This window comes from Cnephaeus nilssonii (assembly GCF_951640355.1).
Source record: "Cnephaeus nilssonii genome assembly, chromosome: 1".
Classification (NCBI taxonomy): Eukaryota; Metazoa; Chordata; class Mammalia; order Chiroptera; family Vespertilionidae; genus Cnephaeus; species Cnephaeus nilssonii.
Window position 1 is genome coordinate 8,850,644 of NC_137072.1, and position 22,712 is coordinate 8,873,355.

At 40.6% G+C, this 22,712-nt stretch overlaps 1 protein-coding gene across 2 annotated transcripts in view; it reads left to right on the plus strand.

Moving 5' to 3' along the window:
• The window catches only part of MDGA2 (MAM domain containing glycosylphosphatidylinositol anchor 2), a 981,798-nt gene that overhangs the window by 954,818 nt on the left and 4,268 nt on the right, over positions 1-22,712 (plus strand). For both annotated transcript variants that reach the window (XM_079779348.1, XM_079779347.1), the window contains exon 15: positions 4,669-4,799. In XM_079779348.1, coding sequence (XP_079635474.1) covers positions 4,669-4,799 — 131 coding nt within the window. The remainder of the gene's footprint in view (positions 1-4,668; positions 4,800-22,712) is intronic.

The following is a 22,712-nucleotide window of genomic DNA, read 5'->3' on the forward strand; positions in this document are numbered from 1 at the left end:
TGTAGGACTTCTACTAGGTAGAGAAGCTAAGGCATTGCATTTAAGAAATAACCCCAAAAAGGAAAAAAAAAAAAGATTACTAATATGTCCCTCCTGGAAAAGCAGTAAAGTGTTAAGGAGAAATCTGTAGAGAATATCACAGTCCAAACCAGTCAGTTTCCATTAATCCAGCATAGGCTGTAGGAGACAGAGGCCATAGAATAGAGGAGGAGTTCTTCTCCTTTTTAATTCATAGACTATTTCTTCAAATAATTTCTGAAAGGAATATGCTAACACATTGTTAGTCCAATGATGGCACATATGTTTAATAAAAAAGTATTACTTTATTTAGAGTTTAACACATTTTTTTTATTTATTTGAGTTTGATTTCATTGTAATTCCTCCCTGTTATGGATTAATTTCCAAAAATAGAATGCAATTACATCACCCAGAAATAAGTTCTGAAGTGGCTTTTCCTTTTGGCACTTGGTTGCCTTTTTAATGCACAAGGTATGAGCACCAACAAGCAAGAAAAATTGAGCCACACCTACTTCCTCAAAAGGGAAAGAGAGATGGTGTCAGAAATCTGTTCCCTGCCACAATGGCTCACCCACACAGTGGGAAAATACCAGGAATTTCAACTCTTAAATGGCCCAAAGGCATAAATGCTTTTCTACTAGTCTCAGATTTTTTAATAGAAGTAATAGTGAAACCTCAGTTAACTTGCCCTACAGCTTTAGATCTTAGAGGAGGAGCTAATGAAATCTAACTTATTCTGTGTATAAAAAAGAAGTTCCAATAGTAGTTTTAGAAAAAATGCTACAGGACTACTTAGCATTACTTAAGGACAAATAAAGCAAAAGAAAATGAGAGTGAGAGTAAAAGAGAGAGAATATAAGGGTCTAATGAAATTCCACAGTTCAGCCCAGATCAATGTGGCTCAGTTGGTTGGAGTGTTGTCCCGTACACCAAAAGGTCATGGGTTCAATTCCCAGTCATGGCACATACGTATAGGTTGCAATTTCAGTCCCCAGTCGGGGTGCAAACCAGAGTCAACAGATCAACATTTCTCTCTCATCTCTCTCTTTCCTTTCCTCTCTCTAAAATCAATGAATATATCCTTGGATGAGGATTTAAAAAAATCCACAGTGCAAAGCAAGGCTAATATGCCCATAGTAAAGGACGCAAACATGTTGAGAAAGGCACACTGAACTGATGTTACCCCAATAAATTAATTTTAAAAAGGAAAAGAAAAAGGCATACTGACTGTTTCGGTGAAAGGAAAATTTGTATAGTACATGCCTTATGTTTTCAATAAAATACACATGAATATTAACTTTATGAAACAATAAAAGATAAGAATGATACAAAAATAGATCAAGGAAAAGAAAAAACTGGACAAATGACTAAAATAAAGGGGAGCTTGATGAGATCAGAAAAGAAGACAACATCATAAATAATACAATAACCAAATAAAGATGACATTAGAGCCAAAAAAATAGAATCCACACTGTGGTAAATAAAACCAGTACTGTGGAGGATAAGCCAAAAATTATTTCTTACATTAAAGGGAAAAAATAATAGAAAATAATAGATTCTGAGGCAAAAAGTGAACATGCAACATAGAAAGACAAAACAAAAAGTATACTGGAGAATATTATTTATAAACTCGAGGCCCGGTGCATGAATTCATGCACGGGTGGGGTCCCTAGCCCTGGCCTGCAATCAGGGGAGGGACAGGGTGCAAGAGGTTGGCCGCCGGCCCCGAGGAGGGAGCCAGCCCTTGGCCCTCCCGGGAAAAGGGCCACGTCCACCACCACCCACCCCTGGTTCCCCATCCCAGCCTGGGACCCAAAGGCCCCAGAGGGGTCGGGAGAGGAGGCAATGGTCGCCGGGCCGGGAGCAGAAGGAACGGACACTGGATGCCAGTGCCGCCATTGGTGCCCTGCTACTGCGTGGTTCCTTGTCTACCCCCTCCTTCCCTTGCTGCCGCGCCACCACCACGGTGGGTGGGAGGTGGGCCAATCGGGGCCTGCTGGCCAAGGGGAGGGACCACCGAAGGTTGGCCGGCCCTGGGGAGGGACCGCAGGTGGTTGGCCGGCCACGGGAGGTTGGCTGTGAGAGCGCACTGTCCACCAGGAGGCAGCTCTTGCATTGAGTGTCTGCCCCCTGGTGGTCTGTCGATCAGAGTGACTGGTCGACCTGTCATTCCAGTCATTCCGGTCATTTGGTTGTAACGGTCGCTTAGACTTTTATATATATAGACTAGAGGCCCGATTCACGAAATTCATGCAAGGGGCTCAGCCCTCTCAGCCTCGGCAGGTTGCCTCGGCCCTCGCAGTCTCAGTTTGTCCAGAAGGTCGTCTGGAAGGATGTCTGGTCTAATTAACATATTACACTTTTATTATTATAGATATGCATGCATTATTCCCAAATAGAATACTAGCAGCTTGAATCAACTATAATAAGAGAGTGGCAGTTCATTACCTAGTGAAATGTATTTCTGTAATAGTCGTTGTTCAACATTAAGAAATGTACTAACATAATATATTGCATCAATAGAGAGAAATGTTATTTTAATATCTTGATAGCTAATAATAAGACATTGTGAAGATTATGAATGAGCAATAATTGTTACATACTTTAACTCAGTTTAATTCTTATAAGACCCTTATACTAGTTATTATTATCATCATCACTTACCTGATAAGAAAGCTGAGACGAAAGATTAAGAGACTAAGCCAAGGTCACCCAGATAGTAAGTGGCAGCTGTGATGTGAAGAATGCACTTTTTGTTGTTGTTTCAAAAATGGGTATTCATATTTCTGTATATGTGTATAATATGAATGTGTGATCTTCTGTATGAAAAATTAGACAAAATTGCATTAAAAATCTGAAAGATAAACTACTGTATACCATATAACTGTAAAAAATACACATTTAAAAAATACTTGAAGAAATATACATAAAAATATTAAGGAGGCTACCTCTGAATTATCAATTTAATGGTGACTTTTATATTATCTTTTCTGCTTTTCAGTACTTATATGCAATATTTATATGAACAAATATATATACTAAGGATGATGTCTGTAAACATATAAATAATAATACAAAAGTTATCAAAATTAGGGCGTCTGAAGCCACACAGTAGTAACTTTTTCCAGATAAGTTCTACTGTCATAAACAGCTACTAAAATGGAAAAAATCTATTAAGTACCTGTTTTAAAAAAATATTTTCTTAGAAAAGAAGCAGGGCAAGACTGAGATGTATGAAATAATGGGAATGAGGAGATCTCTATAGGAGTCCAGTTCTCTGCCTGAGGACAATTTCCTGGGCCTGGCACAGGGCCCTGAAATTTGAGCAGAATGAGGAGACCCTACTGAGTTCAGGAGGCAGAGATCAGAGTGCTGGGCAGCTGAAGTAGTTAGAATCCGTGAGTTTGGTTAACAGAAAGAAGGGAGGTGTGCAGAGTTGACTCAGAAGTTTATATGGGGTTCCCCATGAGTCTTTGCCTGAAGTCTAGTCTGTTCTTGTATTAAGATTAGGAAAAAGTCAATGCTTACTGATAGCAACATAGCAGCTTATGGAGTTGACAACAGGACAGAGATGGGGAGGTCAAAGAGTCCTTACGAAGAGCATTAGGGAATATTGAAGTTTAAGCCATATTAAAGAGACCTCATAAATATTCCTGGCAAATGAAGAAAACCAGAAGGCTCTTTCATAGTAGTTAGAAGGATGCCCTGGAGTAATGTTCTCTAATGGAGGTAATAGTAAGAACATCATAGGATTGTTGAGAGGATTAATTTTTTATCGGAAGTATTCAACACATATATCATCATCATTACTATTATTACTATGAGCAGGACATGACACTGTTGAAAGAAGTATATCAAATCATGAGGCAAAGCTATTTTTATTTTAATTTCAAATACCTTTTAGAAGAAAAATGAGACTTGGATAAGGTAAACTTAAAAGAGTTGCTAACTGGTAATATTAGACACGATTAGTCAGACTTCAGGCAAGTCAGTCAAGTCAGTACATGACTACATGCTATCGTAGTTCCTATTGCTACTGAACAAATACGTTACCCAAAACTCTGTGGCTGAAAAGAACACAAATTTGTTGTTTTACAGTTCCAGAGGACAGAAATCTGAAATGAGTATAATGGGCTAAAATCAGAGAGTTCACAGGGCCGGTTCCTGCTAAAGGCTGCAGGGCAGACTCGGTTCCCTTGCCCTTTCTAACTTCTAGAGGCTCTGTGCTCGGCTGTGGATCCTTCCCCATCCTCAGATGAAGCTGCAGAGCACCTTCTCTTCCTTCCACGTGACCTCCCCCCGCTGCATCACATCTCCTTCTACCTCCATCCTATAATGACATTGTGATTACTCTTAGGACCCACCAGATGATCTAAACTAATCTTCCCTTCCAAGATCCGTAACTTAGTCACACCTGCAAAGCCTGCAATGTCAGATAAAGTAACATTTACAGGTTCTAGAGATTTGGGTGCTGTCACCTTTGGAGGCCTGCCTCACATGCCAATAAGAGAAAGATTGGAAATGAGAGGGGAAGAGAGGAGGAGACACTAGAATGTTCTGCAAAATTTCATTTGTAAAGTGTTTGGTCAAGAAGAAACACATTTGAAGCAAAAACAAATGTATAAAATAAAATTTCGTTGTTATTTTTAGGTGTTTTAAATGTTTATCTACGTTTGAAAGGGCAGACAACAATGGAGAATCCACTATGGTCTTCAAGTGGAAATAAAGGACAGCGATGGAATGAGGCTCATGTTAATATATATCCCATTACTTCATTTCAGGTAAGAAAACAATCATTTCTGCAGATAGATTGCTTGTGGCACATAAGCATGGGGTTAAAGGCAGACATTGAACAAACATTAGAATATTAATATTCAGAAATTCTTTGAAATTATTATCCCCAAAATCAGATGATTAAGGTTTTCTTTAGTTGTAAAAGCTGTTTTATAAAGAGAAAATGCCCTTTTCCTTTATTGATTAACATCTGTGAAGTAGTATGTTTGAATAATAGTCTATTAAACAATTTGCCTGGAGTAAATGTAATCTATTTCTAAAAAAATTTCACTTGTGTATTCTGTTCCCTGAAGACAAATAAAATAGGCTCTTATAATAATGAAAGCTGGATAATCAATTCTCAATTAAGCTGTCTGAATCTTACATGATGCAATTGTATATACTTTAGCAAAATGTATCTCTCTATGAAATAATGTCATTTCAGTTATTTATCACAAAGTCAGAGAAATGGAATGTTATTTTTGTTTTTATATAGAAAATAAATAAGGCTTAGATTAAGTTGAGAGTTAGCTGCAAATATATAATGAAATTTTAATGACTATAGCAATGGTCATGATGGATAGAAACAATATTTCAGGAAACCATTTTAGTGAAGAAAATAATGTAATTTCAATAATATTATATAATTATATATGTATATTATATATACTCAGGTTAAGTTTTTTTCTATTGGTGATTTTTTTTTATGCATTCCATGGCATATACAGTAAGGATATGACAAATCTGACAGCTCTAATTACACTTTTTGTGTGTGTGGAATGTTCTTTTCTTGTCATCTAATCTATAAAACACTAATGGCTTTTATTTAGAAATTGCACTTCTAAATCAAACCAGGATGATAAAAATGCATCCAGTTGTTCACATTGATAAAGAATAATGAGTAAGACTAGCTGAATATCTACAAACACATAATAGCTACTGAAATCATAGACCCTGGGAATAATTTTGTTTCTATGGAAGAGAATACATTGTGAAAATTGAATCTCTGGCAATATATCATTAAACCAAATTAAACTGGGGAGACAGAACACCAAAGCATTACCGATGATAAAAGTAACCTTAATATTAAAATGTGCTACCTCTATTGGAATCAAAGATCCCTTCTTTCTAAAAAGTTCATTTTTCTAGACATATTTTTGCTTCCTACATGACTGCCTTCCCAACATAAAATTATTAAATAAAATATGTATATAAAGTAATTTATTTAATAGAATAGTTATATTAATGTGTGTTTTTTTCAAGATAATTTCTTATTGCCATAGAAATTAATATAATAAATTTTATTGAACACCATCAGGACAATCATTTGTTATCATTGAAAACATTTCAATAGATATCAATTGCTCCACTACTGTGTGCCAATATCATTGCTAGGCATGAAGATTTAAAAATTATTGTTTACCTCAGAATCATAGAAATAAACATGCATCTAAACACATATATCACATGCTGTATAGTTGAAGTAACAAAAATATGCAAAAGCTTCCATGAGCACACCTCATCCAAAAGATTATGAAGGAGAGTCAAGAAAAGCTGACAGTATGAGGTGAAACCCGAACTGAAGGGAGAGACTGCAAAGCAGAGAAAGGGCGAGCATTAAGATTGCAGCCGACTTCAGAGTGAACAGAGGCATCAAGGTCATATGCCACGGGGTTTGCCAGAGACACAGAGACATGTTTTTCTGGAACTTGGTTCCCAAAAATGAATCAAAGACTAGTGTGAGAAGAGGTTAAGGAATCTAAGGAGCTTGGGCAATGGGGAGGCATTGAATGATTTTACTTAGGGCATGACATGCTCTATCACTCAGATTGTTATATGGAAGACTGATTCAAGGAGGTAAAATTAAGCTGGCAAACCAGGTAGAACACCAAAAAAGATGCTGAAGGGAAAAACTAGGGAAGTGGTTTACAGAAAAGTGGATAACGTTAAGATTATATCTAAGTGTAAAAAAACAGCAGAACATTTTTAGGTTGGAAATTTGGGGAGTAGCCATGAATGACTAAGAACTTTCTAACAAGGGGGTTTTGGGTAATGCTTGTATTACACATTACCTTAAATAGTAAAAAGAGGAAAAAGAGACACACTTCAGAGAGAAACATGGTTACCCCTATCTTGGCCATCTATATATATATAAAAAGAGGTAATATGCAAATTAGCTAGGATGCCATAACAGTCACAACCAGCTCAGGAGGAGGCTGAGCATGCAGATGAGCCTGGAGTGGAGACACAACACACAGGGGGCCCACCCTCGCTGAAAGACAGCGCACCAGCAGTTGCGCCTCTGCGCATGAACTATAGAGGAAACACCTTTTCTTACAGCTCATTGGCTAAGCTTACTGTATGCCACTCACAATATTCTTGGTAACTTGGGTAATAAGAATCCAAGAAGGTGATTTAAGGTTTTTCCACCTCCCTTCTGGAGGAAAAAACGAAGGTCCGCTGCTGGAGGGGCTAAGAAATGTCATATCCTGCCCTAGCCGGTTTGGCTCAGTGGATAGAGTCTTGGCCTGTGAACCACAGGGTCCGGGTTTGATTCTGATCAAGGGCATGTACCTAGGTTGCAGGCTCCTCCCTGGCCGGGGCCCAGGTCAGGGCTCATGCAGGAGGCAACCAATCGAAGTGTCCCTCTCACGTTGATATCTCTCTCTGTCTTTCCCTCTCTCTTCCACACTCTCTAAAAATCAATGGAAAAATATCCTCAGGTGAGGATAAAAAAAAAAAAGAAAGAAAGAAATGTCATATCCTATGAAAGAGACATCTTGAAAATGCCTAAAGAAAGTTGTCATTTTTTGGTGGTGAAGTGACTAGAGTCCGTGTTGATGAAAACACCTTGATGGCTGCGGTGTCCGGCAGTGGCAGCAGCAGCGGGGTGCTGGAGGTGGCGCCTTCCCCTGATCAGCTCCCCGGAGCGAGCCTAAGCCATCAGTAAGACATCCCCTGAGGGCTCCCGGACTGTGAGAGGGGACAGGCTGGGCTGAGGGACCCCTCCCCGAGTGCACAAATTTCATGCACTGGGCCTCTAATGTTAATATAAAATGCCCATGGAAAATCCTTTTAAATGTGTGCAGAAGGTTGCTGGACATGTTTATCTGAAGCACTGGGGACATACATGTTTGTGAGGCACCAGGTTGTATGTGCTACCTGAAGCTCTGGGAGTGGTTGATATTCCCAAGGAAAAGTGGACATATGTGAACAGTGATTAAAGGATGGAAACATGCCAAACACTAACCAATCATTAACATGAACTATGGAAGAGGAGTTTGATCCTATAGTATTTTTTAGAGTTGAAAGAAAGGAGATCCAAAAAAATTTGGTACCCACAGAGTTTAAGACAATAGTATCCAAATAAGCAGGTTGAGTTCAATGGACTGGTCATTAGAGAGAGTGTCCACTCAAGAAATTTGCATAAGTGGTAAAGAAATTAGGGAAGACTACTATCTTAATTAAATTATTCATTATTCAGAATTAATAGAATGACCTATAGGCAGATATTAAAATATTATATGATTTGTGCAAGTAATTATTTTATTCTATCATTTTTCCCATTAAAAATAGTATGGCTTGTCTTGTTGGTAATGGTCGCTCTAACAGGTGTGAGGTGGTATCTCATAGTTTTGATTTGCATTTCCCTGATTGCCAGTAAGGTTGAACATCTTTTCATATGTCTATTGGCTGTTTGTATGTCTTCTTGGGAGAGGTGAATTTTCAGGTCCTCTGCCCACTTTTTGATTAGATTGTTTCATTATTTGGTGTTAAGTTTAACATGTTTTTTTACATATTCTGGAAATTAAACCTTTGTCAGAGTTACTGTTTGCAAATACCATCTCACATCTGGTTGGCTGTCTATTTTGTTTCCTTTTTTTTTTTTTTTTTTGTTGCTCTCACCCCAATAAAATTTAATTTTAAAAATTGTATAGGTTTTGTTTTGTTTTGCAAGTGAATGAATTCTTTATTTAGGATGTTGCATCAGGGAGAATACTAAAGGGAATGCTTCCTTCAAAATAAGCAATGAGAGGGGGTTCATATGGGGAAGAGACAAGAACCATAGTTAGTGCCAGCTCCAAGTTTGAGATTGCAGTATTATAGAAAGAAATTGCTTTTCTTTGTGAATTGACCAATCTTAGTTCACTGCATTCTGTTCCCAGAATCATTGATTAAAAAGGAGATTTCAAGATGTGAGTTAGCATATATGCATATTATTTGGTTAATCTCTTCCTGCCCACCCCACCCACCCATACTTCTCTCCGAGATTCCTCAGTCTGTTCCATGTTCCCATCCCTCTGGTTTTATTTTATTCAGCAGCTTATTTTGTTCATTCAATTCCACATATAGGTGAGATTAGGTGACATTTGTTTTTCTCTTGAAAGGCTTATTTTGCTTAGCATAATACTGACAATAATGGTGAAAGCCTGGGGTGGGGTGGGGACCAGGTAGAGGGGGCAATGGGAAGAAAAAATGGGGGACATCTCTAATACTCTCAACAATAAAGATTATTTTAAAAGACCAAGAAACTCTATGCCAACTCTTTGGCCACAATTAAATAAATAAATAAATAAATAAATAAATAAATAAATAAATAAATGTGAGATAGTCTTTTGTTACCAGGAAGTATGTGGTCAGTGTAAATTCAGAGCAAAACATTTTGCTATTCACTAGAAATGACAAGTTTTCCACAGCCTCTGCAATTTACATATTAAATTCATAAAAAGAGATTTACAAGAATGTTCAAAGCAGATGTTCAAGAATGTTCAAATGAGTAAAGCTTTATTCACCATGAGTCAGACCTTAGAGAACTTTACCTAATTAGCTCTTCTCATTCCAACTGAGAAATCACACTGGGTTTGCATAGTCGGTGCCCAAAGTAGTTATTATTTCTGGTGCTTTTTGTTCCTTTCTGTAGATCCACATTTCCATCTGGTATCAAATTTATTTTGCCTGAAGGACTTCATTTAACATATATTGTAGTGTGGATTTGCTAAACATGAATTCTTTTCACCTGTGTACTTCTGACAATGTCTGTAGCACCTTTATTTTTTGAAAGACATTTCCTCTGAGTATAGTGTTCTAGTTTTTTTCTTTAGAAACTTCAAGGATGCCGTTCTGCAGCCTTTGTTTGCATTGTTTCCAACAATACGTTTGCTGAGACTCTATGCAGTCTTCTATAGAGAGTGATTTTCCTTTGGTTGTTTTTAAGATTTTCTACTGATCACTAGTTTTGAACAATTGACTATGATGTGCTTTTGCTTAGTTTTATTCATTTTTCATGTGCTTGGGCTCATTGAACTTCTTGGATCTGTGGATTTATAGTTTTGATAAAGTGTAAGGATTTTCTGGCTAATGTTTTTTAAATGTTTTTGCTCCTCCTCCTCTTCTTTGAAGACTCTAATTACACATATATAAGGTCCCTTAAAGATGTCACACAGCTCATTAAGGCTTTTAAATTCTGAATTTTTTTTCTCTTTATGTTCCATTTTGGATAGTTTTTATTGTCTTCACATTCACTAATTATTTCTTTTGAAATGTCTAATTTGCCCTTAATACTACTCAGTGTATTTTTCATCTCAGCCATTGTACTTTTCATCTTTATAAAATCAACTAGTAGCCCGTTTGCACGAAGATTCGTGCAATAGACCTTCATTCACCTGGCTGCCTGCACCAGTTTTCTGCCGGCACCGGGGACCCAGGCCTTGGCTGTGGCCACCGCCTTCTGCCTTCTTTCAGGGTCGGGGCTTGGCCCCGGGCGGTGGCCTTGGGCTCGGCCGCACCCAACATCCCTGCTAAGGATCGCAGGAGCCGACCCCCAGTGGTTTCCTGCAATCCGTGCAGGCTCCCCTCCCGGCCTTGGGCTCGGCCGCACCCAGCGTCCCTGCTACGGATTGTAGGAGCCAACCCCCTGGTCATTGCCTGCGATCCGTGCAGGCTCCCTGCTGGTGCCCAAGGCCGGGAAAGCCTCCGCCTTCCCGGCCTTGGGCTCCGTCACAACCCAACATCCCTGCAACGGTTTCCTAGTGGGCGTGATTGGTGGGCGTGGCTTGGTTGGTGGGCGTGGCTTGGGCATAGCGAAGGTGTGGTCAATTTGCATATTTGTCTATTATAAGGTAAGATTTGAGTCTTAAAAAATATTTCCCATGTCTCTGGTTAATGTTTTGAACATATGAAATCATCCTATATAATAAAGAGGTAATATGCAAATTGACCCTCACACCCTCACAAGATGGCTGCCTACAACCAGGCTGGCAGGGGAGTTAGTGAGGGATAACCAAACAACTGAAAAAGCAGGCTGTGTGGGGTGACCAGGCCGGCAGGGGGGGAAGTTGGGGGCAACCAGGCAGGGGAGTTAGTGAGGGATAACCAAACAACTGAAAAAGCAGGCTGTGTGGGGTGACCAGGCCGGCAGGGGGGGAAGTTGGGGGCAACCAGGCAGGCAGGCAGATGATCAATTAGGAGCCAGCAGTCCAGGATTGTGAGAGGGATGTCCAAATGCTGGTTTAGGCCCTATCCCCAGGATGTCTAACTGCCAGTTTAGGCCCTATCCCCATGCACAAATTTCATGCACCGGACCTCTGGTATTATAATAATTGTTCTAATGCCACTGTCTGCTAATATTAACATCTTTGTCAGTTCTCGGTTGGTTTTGATTGATTGTTGTTGTTTTTACTCATCATTACAAATCATTATATTTCTGCTCCTTTGCATGACTGGTAGTGTGGTGAGATGTCAGACACTGTGCATTTTATCTTGATAGGTACTGAAAACTTTTGTATTTCCATAATTATTCTTTTTTTAAAAATATATGTTTTTATTGGTTTTTTAGAGAGAGAGAGAGTGAGAAGATAGAAACATCAATTGGCTACCTCCTGCACACCCTCTAGTGGGGGTTGAGCCAACAACCCAGGCATATGTCCTGACCAGGAATCCAACCAGCAACCTCTTGGTGCAAAGGACAACACTCAATCCACTGAGCCACACTGGCCAGGCAGTATTCTTGAGCTTGTTTGGGGATGTAGTTCAGTGCCTTGGAAACAGTTTTACCATTGTTGGCCTTGCTTTTAAGATTTGTTAGGCAACACAGTGATTCTCCTTCTGGGTATATATACAAAGAAACTCAAACTCAAAAGAATGTATGCACCCCCATAGCCATTACAGTGTTATTTGCAATAGCCAAGATATGGAAGAAGCCCAAGTGCCCATTAATAGGTGAATGGAAAAGAAGATGTGGTACATACATACAATGGAATATTGTTTGACTATTAAAAAAAAAAAAGGAAATCTTACCATTTGTGACAGCATGGATGGACCTAGAAGGTAGTATACTAAAGAAAATAAGTCAGTCGAGAAAGACAAATACAATATGATTTCACTCATATGTGGAATCTAAAGAACAATATGCATAAACTAACAAAACACACTCATAGAAATAAAGAGAGGTGGGGTGTGGGGGACCAAATGAAAAGGTGAAGGGATTAAGAATTACATATTAGAAGTTACAGAATAGACATAGGGAGGTAAAATACAGCATAGAAAATATAGTCAATAATGATGTATTAACTATGTATGGTGCCAGGTGGGTAGTGGAAATGTCAGGGTAATACTTTGAAAAGTATACACTGAGTGGCCAGATTATTATGATCTCTGAACGCATAATAATCTGGCCACTCAGTGTATATCCTATATAATAAAAGGCTAATATGTAAATTGTCCCCTTGACCAGGAGTTCGACCAGCAGGCAGGCCAGCCAACTGCCCATGTCCCCTCCCCTTGGCCAGGCTGGCCAGACCCCACCCATGCACGAATTCATGCACCAGACCTCTAATATATATATATATATATATATATATATATATATATATATATATATATATATATACACACACACACACACACTGAGTGGCCAAATTATTATGCGTTCAGAGATCATAATAATCTGGCCATTCAGTGTATGATTGTCTAACCACTATGATATACAAAATAATATGGACTGTACACTGTAATTGAAACAAAAGAAAACAAACAAAAAAGATTTCTTAGGTGAGACCAGAGCAGTGTTTGGTTATAGGGCTAATTATTTTTCAAAATGAGTGAGGTCTTCTGAGTACTCTAGACAATGCCCCATGGATTATGTAGTTTTCCAAGTGCTGTGTGAGCTGGTACTGCTACCTTAAATGCATCCTTCTGGTTGTTTTCAAGGTTTGGGTACTTTCTCACATTAATGTCCTGATCAATACTTCTCTGAATATGTGAGGGAACCCCTCTGCAGATCCCTCTTTCTGTGCAACACTTTCTTTGCTGGTATTCCACATGCACACTCCAAGTGCCATAGACTCCTTGGACTCTGAGCTCCATCTTCTCAACTCAGATTTTCTACCAGGCTCCACATTTGTTCTAGTGCAGGAGTAAGGCTGTTTGATTTCCATCTCTCAGGATTCACTGTTTTTCATTACCTGATGTTTAGTGTCCTGAGCATCATCATTTCATAAATCCTGTTCAGTTATTTGGTTGTTTCAGGTGGGAGGATACATCTGCCTCCTGATTCTCTATCTTGGCTGGAAGAAAATTAAAAAGTAATGATTTTGAACCAATGTATTTCTGAGCTATTTAAATTACCAGTGGAAATAAAGATATATAAAATCATTTTTAAATGTCTATGTTCTTTCATTTCCTAATATATTCCTAGGTCCATCGGCTAAGCACTTCTTTTATTTTATAAATCTTGATTGTTGAAGGAAACATGAAGCACAAAGACATCATCCTATCCTTTTTGTTTGTTTTTGTTTTATTTTGGGATTTCTTGCTTTGAGCTTTTATAGACAAAGTATTTTTACTCAAAAATTGTTTATAACATATCAAGCTTTTTCAAAAAATGCTTATTTTAATATGTAATGTCTACCAGGAAAGCATGGTAACAATTATATAGAATATATCACCATATAAATTATGTTTTGAGAAGTTTTAAAATTACTCAAATGCTTTGTGGCATACTAAGATGTCTTTAATTCAAGTGGAAAGGATATCTCTTACCTCTTAGAATTCTAAATGACATATAGGTAACTTTGAACCTCTGATTCACTAACACTTGTCTTATTTTATTTTCTTGGAATTGCATGCCTTTAAATTAGTTTGGTCCATAAACCCTTTACAAAATAACCACTTACAAAGTCCTTTGAGTGTGTCCAATTAGTTTGCTTATCTGAAAATAAATTTTTTCTGTAGTCCATTTCAGGGCAAATAGATGTTTTGTCATAGTGAAATTTCTTCTGTGGCTCTTTTTCTAGAATTAACTTAACATGACCAAAGTGTGTAATGAAAATAGATTTTGCTGGATTGGGAATAATTAGGGCAAATTTTCCAATAAAAGTAAAATTAATATAGTGTTAGTCTTAGAATGTCACATACACTAAGGAAAATATTTAACCACTAGAGGCCTCTTGCACGAAGAGATTCGGGTAATAGGCATTCCTTACCTTGGCTTCCAGCACCGGTTTTTCTCTGGCACCTGGGACCCAGGCCTTCACTCTGGCTGGAGTCTGCCATCTTCGTCTTTGCTGCAGACTCAGGCCAGAGTCTGCCATCTTCGTCTTCGCTGCAGAATCCAGAGTCCGCAGTCTTGTCTTCGCTCTGGCACTCCGCTCCTGTAGATCCCTTCGCCCCTGCCCTCCTTCTCATAGCAGGCGTCCTGCCCTGCCTGGCCTCTCCACGCCTGGAGCAGCTGGTCGGCTGCCATCTTTGGCCTTCTAATTTGTATACTCAATCTGATTGGCTGTGGGCATAGCAGAGGCACAGTCAATCTACATGTTTGTCTATTATTAGGTAAGACTAGGGGCCCGGTGCATGAAAATCGTGCACTGGGGGGTTCCCTCAGCTCAGCCTGCCCCCTCTCACATACTGGGAGCCCTCAGGGGATGTCCTACTGATAGCTTAGGCCCGCTCTCCATGGGGAGCGGGCCTAAGCCGCAGTCGCTGATCAGGGGAAGGCACCAGCCCCATCACCCCGCTGCTGCAGCCACTGCCAGTCACCGCAGCCACCAAGGTGTTTTCATCAACAAAGACTCCAGTCCCTTCACCATGAAAAAATGACAACTTTCTTTAGGCATTTTCAAGATGTGTCTTTCATAGGATATGACATTTCTCACCTGAGGATATGTTTCCACTGATGTTTAGAGAGTGTGGAAGAGAAAGGGAAAGACAGAGAGAAACATCAAAGTGAGAGGAACACTTTAATTGGTTGCCTCCTGCATGAGCCCTGACCTGGGCCCTGGCCAGGGAGGTGCCTGCAACCTAGGTACATGCCCTTGATCAGAATTGAACCCAGACCCTGCGGTCCGCAGGCTGAGGCATTATCCACTGAACCAAACCAGCTAGGGCAGGATATGACATTTCTTAGCCCTCCAGCAGCGGACCTTCATTTTTTTCTCCAGGAGTGTGGTGGAAAAACCCTAGATCACCTTTTTGGATTCTTATTACCCAAGTTACTAAGAATATTACCAGTGGCTTACAGGGAGCTTAGCCAATGAGCTGTCAGAAAAGGTGTTTCCTCTGTAGTTCACTCCGATCGCCAGCTCGGCCCCTGCCCAGGCCTAAAGCCTCGGGGCCTGGGCAGGGGCCGCCCAGCTCCCTCCAATGACTGAATCTGCCCCTGTGCAGGCCTAAAGCCTCTGGCCAAGGCTTTAGGCTTGGGTAGGGGCCCCCTCGGCTCCAATCGCAGGCTCAGCCCTGCCCAGGAACCCCCTGACTCAGGTCCTTCCCAGGCTGCTCAGGGCCCATGCCGGGCCTACCTCAGAGTGACCTGGGTGCCAAGGATGTTCCCGGGACCCAGGTCTCTGGGCGCCTATGTATGCAAATTAACTGCCATCTTTGTTGGGTTAATTTGCATACTCACTCTGATTGGCTGTGGGCATAGCGGTACGGTCAATTTACATGTTTGTCTATTATTAGGTAAGATTATTTTAGTACCTTACTCATTTCATAATATATTCCAAATGTTTTCTAGAGATACCATGAGACATAAAATGCTGTCTTTTCATTTTCTTAGTTATAAGTGAAAGTAATTCTGGAGATCTTCTATTCTTATATCCTAATTTCAAGATTTGGAAATAGGTTTGAGACCATTTGTCTTAAACCACACTAATAATTAACATTAAGGATTTAAAAAAGAATATAGTACTCCTATTACATCATGCTGACTTTATATTTATCTAACTAAAGATAGTGTTAATCTGGAAAATATTGTCCTCCTAAGTAGACATCACAAACTCATGTAGATACATATCTGGCATTCTATGCCAAATTCCATGGCAACAATATAAACAGACCCAACCACTGAAAACATTTTCCCATTGCAGTTCACAGTGCCATCTATTTCTTTGTCTGTGCCAACAATTAAACTCTCATGATACTATTTCGGATTAGAAGCTTTGAGAACTAATTGACAGTAGCAAGTAACTAATTGATGTAGCAAGTTGGACTAGCAGAGTCTTCCGAAGTTAGTTACTTTCGTATCTGTAGAGCTTCCCCGGGAAAGGAGCTGAGGCTACCCACTTGATTTACAATGCTGCCTCTCTTCAAATCTCCTTTGTAATGATTGAGGCTAGTTTGATTACTTACTGACACAGTTAAAAACAGAAAGGTAGAAGTATTCATGTTAATTAACATTTAATTAATAATGCATTCTGTCAGTTTTCAAACTGCATTTTTAGACTTTGTATTTGCTTTAGCAACATTGACCAGAAGTCATGTATCTCTCCTCAGGAAGAAATAATCTTGGGAACATTTGCAGAAGGCACCATTAATGCTGAAGTCAGATTATCAGAGGTGCATTGTATTATTTGACTCCCCCGCTACTTTCACTCACTAGTGATGAATGTAGCTCTTCTTCTCTTACCGAGAAATTACATTTGAATACAAGCTTTGACAGCATCATCTATATCTCTGTCTCTGTATTGACATCTATAGCGATGTGTATGTTTTAAAGCATTATATGTACGTAAGAAACTGTCATCTCATGAACCAAAATTATTTTGTGTGGTATAATTCTAATACATAAATTCATATATATATATATATATATATATATATATATATATATATATATATTTAATTTCCACTTGAATTTACAAAACAAGTGTTAGCTTTCTGATTATGCAGTATTTCTTGCATACCAAGTTTGCTGAATTGCATAGACATACAGTGAAAACATTAAATTTTAAACTTGTCATTTCAATGAAATCATTTTAAGTATCAACCTTACTGTGTATGGGGTTTCCATAATCTGAACCCTGTTTTAGGAGACCTGAACTTCAATATTTTCTCCCCAAGTATGTAGATGTTGTTACTTCCTTTTTCATGGCAATTATAGAAGAGGAAAGATACATGGTTTTTGTTAGCTCGCCAAAGGAGGAACTCATGAGGCCAGAATGGTGAGGGATTACAAATTTATTCAATCATCCGCACACCAGGTGGCTGAGCCTGGATAGCTCCAGCACCCAGTGACAAGCTGAAATACAACTGAGACCTAGATGTTATCTTTAGGGAGGAAAATATTAGGGTTATTAAATTAAGGGGTCTTAGTTGCCTGACTAGTTATTTGCTAGGGGAGAATTGGTTACACCGGGGGCAAGGTTTTTATTTTTCTAGTTTTGCCCCTTGCTATAAAAGGGTTTTTCACCTGCCTGATTTTTCTGATTTGTTAACAATGTGGGAAAGAGTAGGATCTATTTCCAGCCAAACTTAGTACTTTAAATTTCCTGAGGTTATAATCTCCCATTCACTGGCTTAACTTCTTATTTTTACTGAACCTTAATCCTTGCTGTTTTTACTTTTACACCTTAATATCGCTACATTAAAGAATTTTATTTTCTTTCAAACAGAGCAACCAAGTTGGTTGCCTCCCAGAAAAACAGGTAGGAGAGAGACATGCTGGCCAATATTGCAATGCATACATCTCAAGTAAAAGTAACTTTCTTTTTACTTATGGTATATCATTAATGGTGAGATTTAATGATTGAATAATAACTTTTAGTTTACTCTGTAAATAGTAGTGGAAGAGATTTTTAAATGTCTTCCTTTTAAGCTTAAATTTACTTCTAAACAGCATTCTTTTGACTAGTCCTCATTTGCATATATATGCAAATTTTACTTTGGACTTTACTAGAACCAGTTGCTCATAAAATATTGGCTTCTCATATGAATAAGTTTATATGAGACCTTGATTATATTGTGAAAAGCTAACTTATCAAGTAATTAAAGTATGCTCCTTTTTGAAAAAGCAAAGTAAACAAACTTATACATTTGACCCATGAAGTACATATGCCACCTCCACCCCCAGCCAATCTGAAGAGCAGGCTGGATCGGGGTCTGAAGCATTATTCTCCTATCTTAAAATTCTGCTGCCGAATATTCTGGTTTAGCTTAAGAAGTATCCAGCAACCTTATCCTGCCAAGCTTGGAGACTGAAACCTCAGGCTTTCTTGCTCAGAGTAAAATGGCCCTTGCCTCCCCTCCCCCCCCACCCCACCCCCGCTTTTTTTCTTTCTTTTACCCTCTCCCCCTCCCTTTCTGTCCTTGTCAGGGTGGAGATAAGGGCTTTTTTAATTACAGGCAGGCTATAAATTAGCTAGTGGTCTGGCCTTTGTTTAAACTTTAAATAGTTAACTTTAGAACTTATTTCTTTCTTTCAACATTTCTCTTTTCCTTCCCATCATATATGCAACCTTCACAAATTTGACACTTTAAATTAGCCTTCAAACCTTCTTTCTATGTCCTTCAAAAATGCATAACCATGCCTCAGACCTTCCATAAGTATTTCTACTCTAATATTCTTTCCTTCTGTCATACCTTCAGCAACTTGTACAGACCTTTCCTTTCTTTTTTCTTTAAAAATGTATTAGAATTCTTCACTCTTAGAAACCTTAATTTTCCAATGATTACCAAAAAGTAAACAGCCAGGATTTCTTAGATTAACATTTATGAACACACATTAAATGTACTCTTACTTTCAAGAAAATATACCTTCAACCAAGTACAAGAGATCTTCTGTAGTGAAAACTAAGAGCAGACAAATTAAAACATGCCTAGCAATCAATGTTTCAGTATTGTATGCTATTTTAAAATGTTTAGATGTTTATCATTTAACCCAGCAATGCTCCGAAGCCTTTAAGTTACCAAAAGACTTTGGGAAATTATGTACGGGCCTATGAGGCTGGAGAAAGGGCAGGGGAGGAGGGAGCAGGCCCAGCAGCCTGCTCCCAGGCCTCTAGCCGCTGGGATTCAAAACTGGCAGATTTTTCCTTAGAGAGAACATGCTAAGGTTTGGGAGATAATGAGCTCAGCTTCTGATAATAGCCGTACTGTTAAATAAGCATTTGCAGTAAAGAAAGTTGTTCTTTAGGAAATATTGGGTTGGGGGCCGGGGGGGCGGGCAGTGAGAAGGCACTGAGGTTAGAGCAGTTTTCAGAGCATTAAAGGGGTGTGAATGCTGGCCTTGGGATCTAAAGGCTCAGTGAGGGGTCCCTTTGCTCAGTGAGAGAAGACTAAAGTTGAGAACCCAGAGGTGAATGTATCCAGCAAGCCCAAGAAAGGAGACCATTCCTGTTCAGAGGAGGGGACAGTCATGGAGGAGATAAGGAGATAAGGCGTTTACAGTCCAAGGAATGGCTCGGCCTTGTGGGGTGAGAGAGTGAAACTGAAGTAGGTGACTGTGGTTTGGGACAACTGGGCTTTATGAGGGGATGCATGGTGGCCCTGGCCGGGCACCAAGGTAGAATGAGAAAAGAGTGAATGGGGGAATTTAGTAAGATGCTGTGTAGAGGTGAGGTGGCTAATGGCTGTGAGACTAATCCGTCAACCCCCATAATAGAGACTGAGGAGGGGACAAGGGTCCCAGCGAGTTCAGAGAGGGCAGAATAAGTGGCCCCAGTGTCAATTAAAAAGGAGATCGGCTTACCTGCCACCACAGTCATTACCCGAGGCTCTGTCCTGGTGATGTAAGTCTGTGGGGCCCTGTCGGGGCCTGGGCAGCTTCTTCAGTGGCCAGTCCCAGGAGGTCTGGGAGCTCCAAACCGGATCCAGAGGGCGGCCTTGCTGGACTGACTGAGATCCGACTTGGAGCAGCCAGACTACAGTCTGATTTCCAGTGGCCTTCCCTCCGCACCTTGGGCAGGGCCCAGGCGGGGTCTCGGATTTGAGCAGGACTTGGCTCAGTGTCCTTCCTTGCTGCATTTGAAGCACGGGCCCGAGAAGGCTTAGCCCCTGACTTACCCGCGGTTGGAAGACCTTCACTTCGTTTGGGTTTCATGAGAGCGGTGGCTAGGAGCTGGAAGGCCTCCTACTGGGCCTCAGCCTGGCCTGATCTCGCCTTTGTTTTTGGATTTGGGTCTCCTCATCTCTATTATTAAAGACCTTAAAGGCCAGGTTAATGAGGTCTTTTTGAGGGGTTTGTGGACCTCTATTTTTCAAAGTTTATGGTGTGTGTCGGGGGCTGTTTGGGGATATAAAATGGGTGTTCAGAAGAAGGGCTCCCTCTGGGGAGGTGGGGTCTAAAGTGGTCATTTTCTCTAAGGCCTCCATGAGGCGGGAGAGCAGGAGAGCTGGGTCTTCGTGAGGGCCCTGAGTGATTTCATTAAGTTTGTCATAATTGAGCACAATATCCTCAGTTCCTGCTGCCTCCCTCAGGGGTAGAATGGGCACAGGAATAGAAGAGGCTGTTGAGGAAGGTGATCTTTGGGTGGCCTAAGAATGAGTGTTAGATGGGAAAAAGCTGTTTTGGAGCTCACATTTTCAGGATTTGGGCTCTCAGGAGCTTGGGGGAGAAGGTGGTTGCTGGTTAGGAGGGTATGGGTTTTGGGAATCTACTGCAGGTGAGGAAAGGGGTGTTTAAGGGGGTGGAGGTCGGTGGTCTGCTGGGTCAAAAGTAGACTCAGAATCAGAAGTGTTAGGGGTAAGAGGTTTTATGTGAAGGAGAAAGATCTGATGGGAGAGCAGGGCTGAGAGAGGATTGGGACTGAAGGGTGAAAAAGGCCTGGATGGAGGGAATCTCTGACCATTTTCCATTGCAGTGAAGAAATTATCTAAATTGCTCAGTGTGTTAAAATTAAAAGTGTCATTTTCAGACCATTGAGACTTATTATCTAGTTTATGTTGTGGCCAAACAGTGTTACAAAATAAAGTGAGATGATTTGGCTTGATTTCCCCTGCAAATTTACAGAGGGAGTGTGGCGTGGCCCATGAGAGAGGAAGGTTGAGTGACAGACTACAAATCCAAAGGTGACTGTTTAGGGCAGGCATCCCCACTGCTAAGCAAATCACCACGAGAAACGAGAGGTGACCCTCTGAACTGGGCATCCCCAATCCAGAAGGACCCAAAGCCAAATGGCTGAGGAGTCTTCTGGCCTAGGGCTAGGACTTTGAGATGAGAGACTTTCGAGAAGTCAGCGAGAGTGAGTAGACAGATGACTCGAGACGAGGGGAATTGCGGAACGTCACTCACCTAGAGAAGATTGGCCGGTGTGGGATGGAGGGTCAGCAATGGAGAAGGAGAGATTCCTGGTCCAGTGTCCTCCTTGGCTGGCTAGGGGTGAGGAGGGGAACCCCATAAGGGAGGGAGGCCTGATCGAGGCCAGCAATCGAGTCACCTGAGTAGGATTCAGAGGTAAGCCCAGGACAAGCTGCCGCTGCCTACTGCTCCCCAAGAAGCAAACTCAGGGTGACTGAAGCCAAGGCGATGGCTCCCCATTCTCATGGAACCCTCCCAGGTTTCGACACCAAATGTTAGGTCATCGAAGGAGGAATGCACAAGGCCGGAGTGGTGAGGGATTACGAATTTATTTGATCATCTGCACAACAGGTGGCTGAGCCTGGGTGGCTCCAGCACCCAGTAACAGGTGTCAGCGGCTTTTAAATGACTTTTGGCGGGCTTTTTCTGGGGGAGACTTCTTTGTGCATACCCGGAGGGGAGATAATGGAATGTGGTCACAGCAAGTGAAATTGTGGTCTCAGCAAAGGGAATGTCCATCATGAAATAGCCTGAAAAGCCAGTTCCTGGGGGAGGGGTATCACTTCAATTGCTTAATCAGACCTAACAGTTTTATCTCTGGAATATAATAGTAGTCAGAATCCTGATGGTACTTCATAAAAATATTACATAATCTAATCTATTCAATTAGAGAGCATTTTATATTATTTCCATTTCATACAGGTCATTTCTGCCAAGTTGAGATACATCATATTATAATTAATTGCTAGAGTTTCTTATTTTTATGTTTGAGAAAAAGATAAGGATTTATTTTTATAAACTCTTAAAAGTTTGGTCATGGTGCATTCTTAAATTTAATATCTATGCATTTTATTTCTGTTATCTACCTTACAGTCAAGACAATATTTTTTAAAGTAATGGTAAAGGGTTACTTAGCATGCAAGCCTCTTATGAGTTTATTAGAACCTACAGAATCTATAATAATAAAAGCATAATATGCTAATTAGACCAGAGAGCCAAACGACCTTCCAGATGTCATTTCGGACTAAGGCGAGGCAGAGGGGGTTAGGGTCGATCAGGCAGGCAGGCAAGCACTTAGGGGTGATCAGGCAGGCAAGCAAGTGGTTAGGGGCGATGAGGCAGGCAGGCGAATAGTTAGGGGCAATGAGGCAGGCAGGCAAGTGGTTAGGGGTGATGAGGCTGGCAGGCAGGCGAGCGATTAGGAGCCAGCGGTCCTGGATTGCGAGAGGGATGTCAAACTGCCGGTTTAGGCCCAATCCCCCGAGGGGTCCCAGATCGGAAAGGGTGCAGGCTGGGCTGAGGGACACCCCCCAGTGCACAAAATTCATGCACTGGGCCTCTGATGAAATTATAATAGCATATCAGAGGCCAGTGGGTCAAAGGTTGCTTCTCAAATAATGTCTAAATCCTCTGA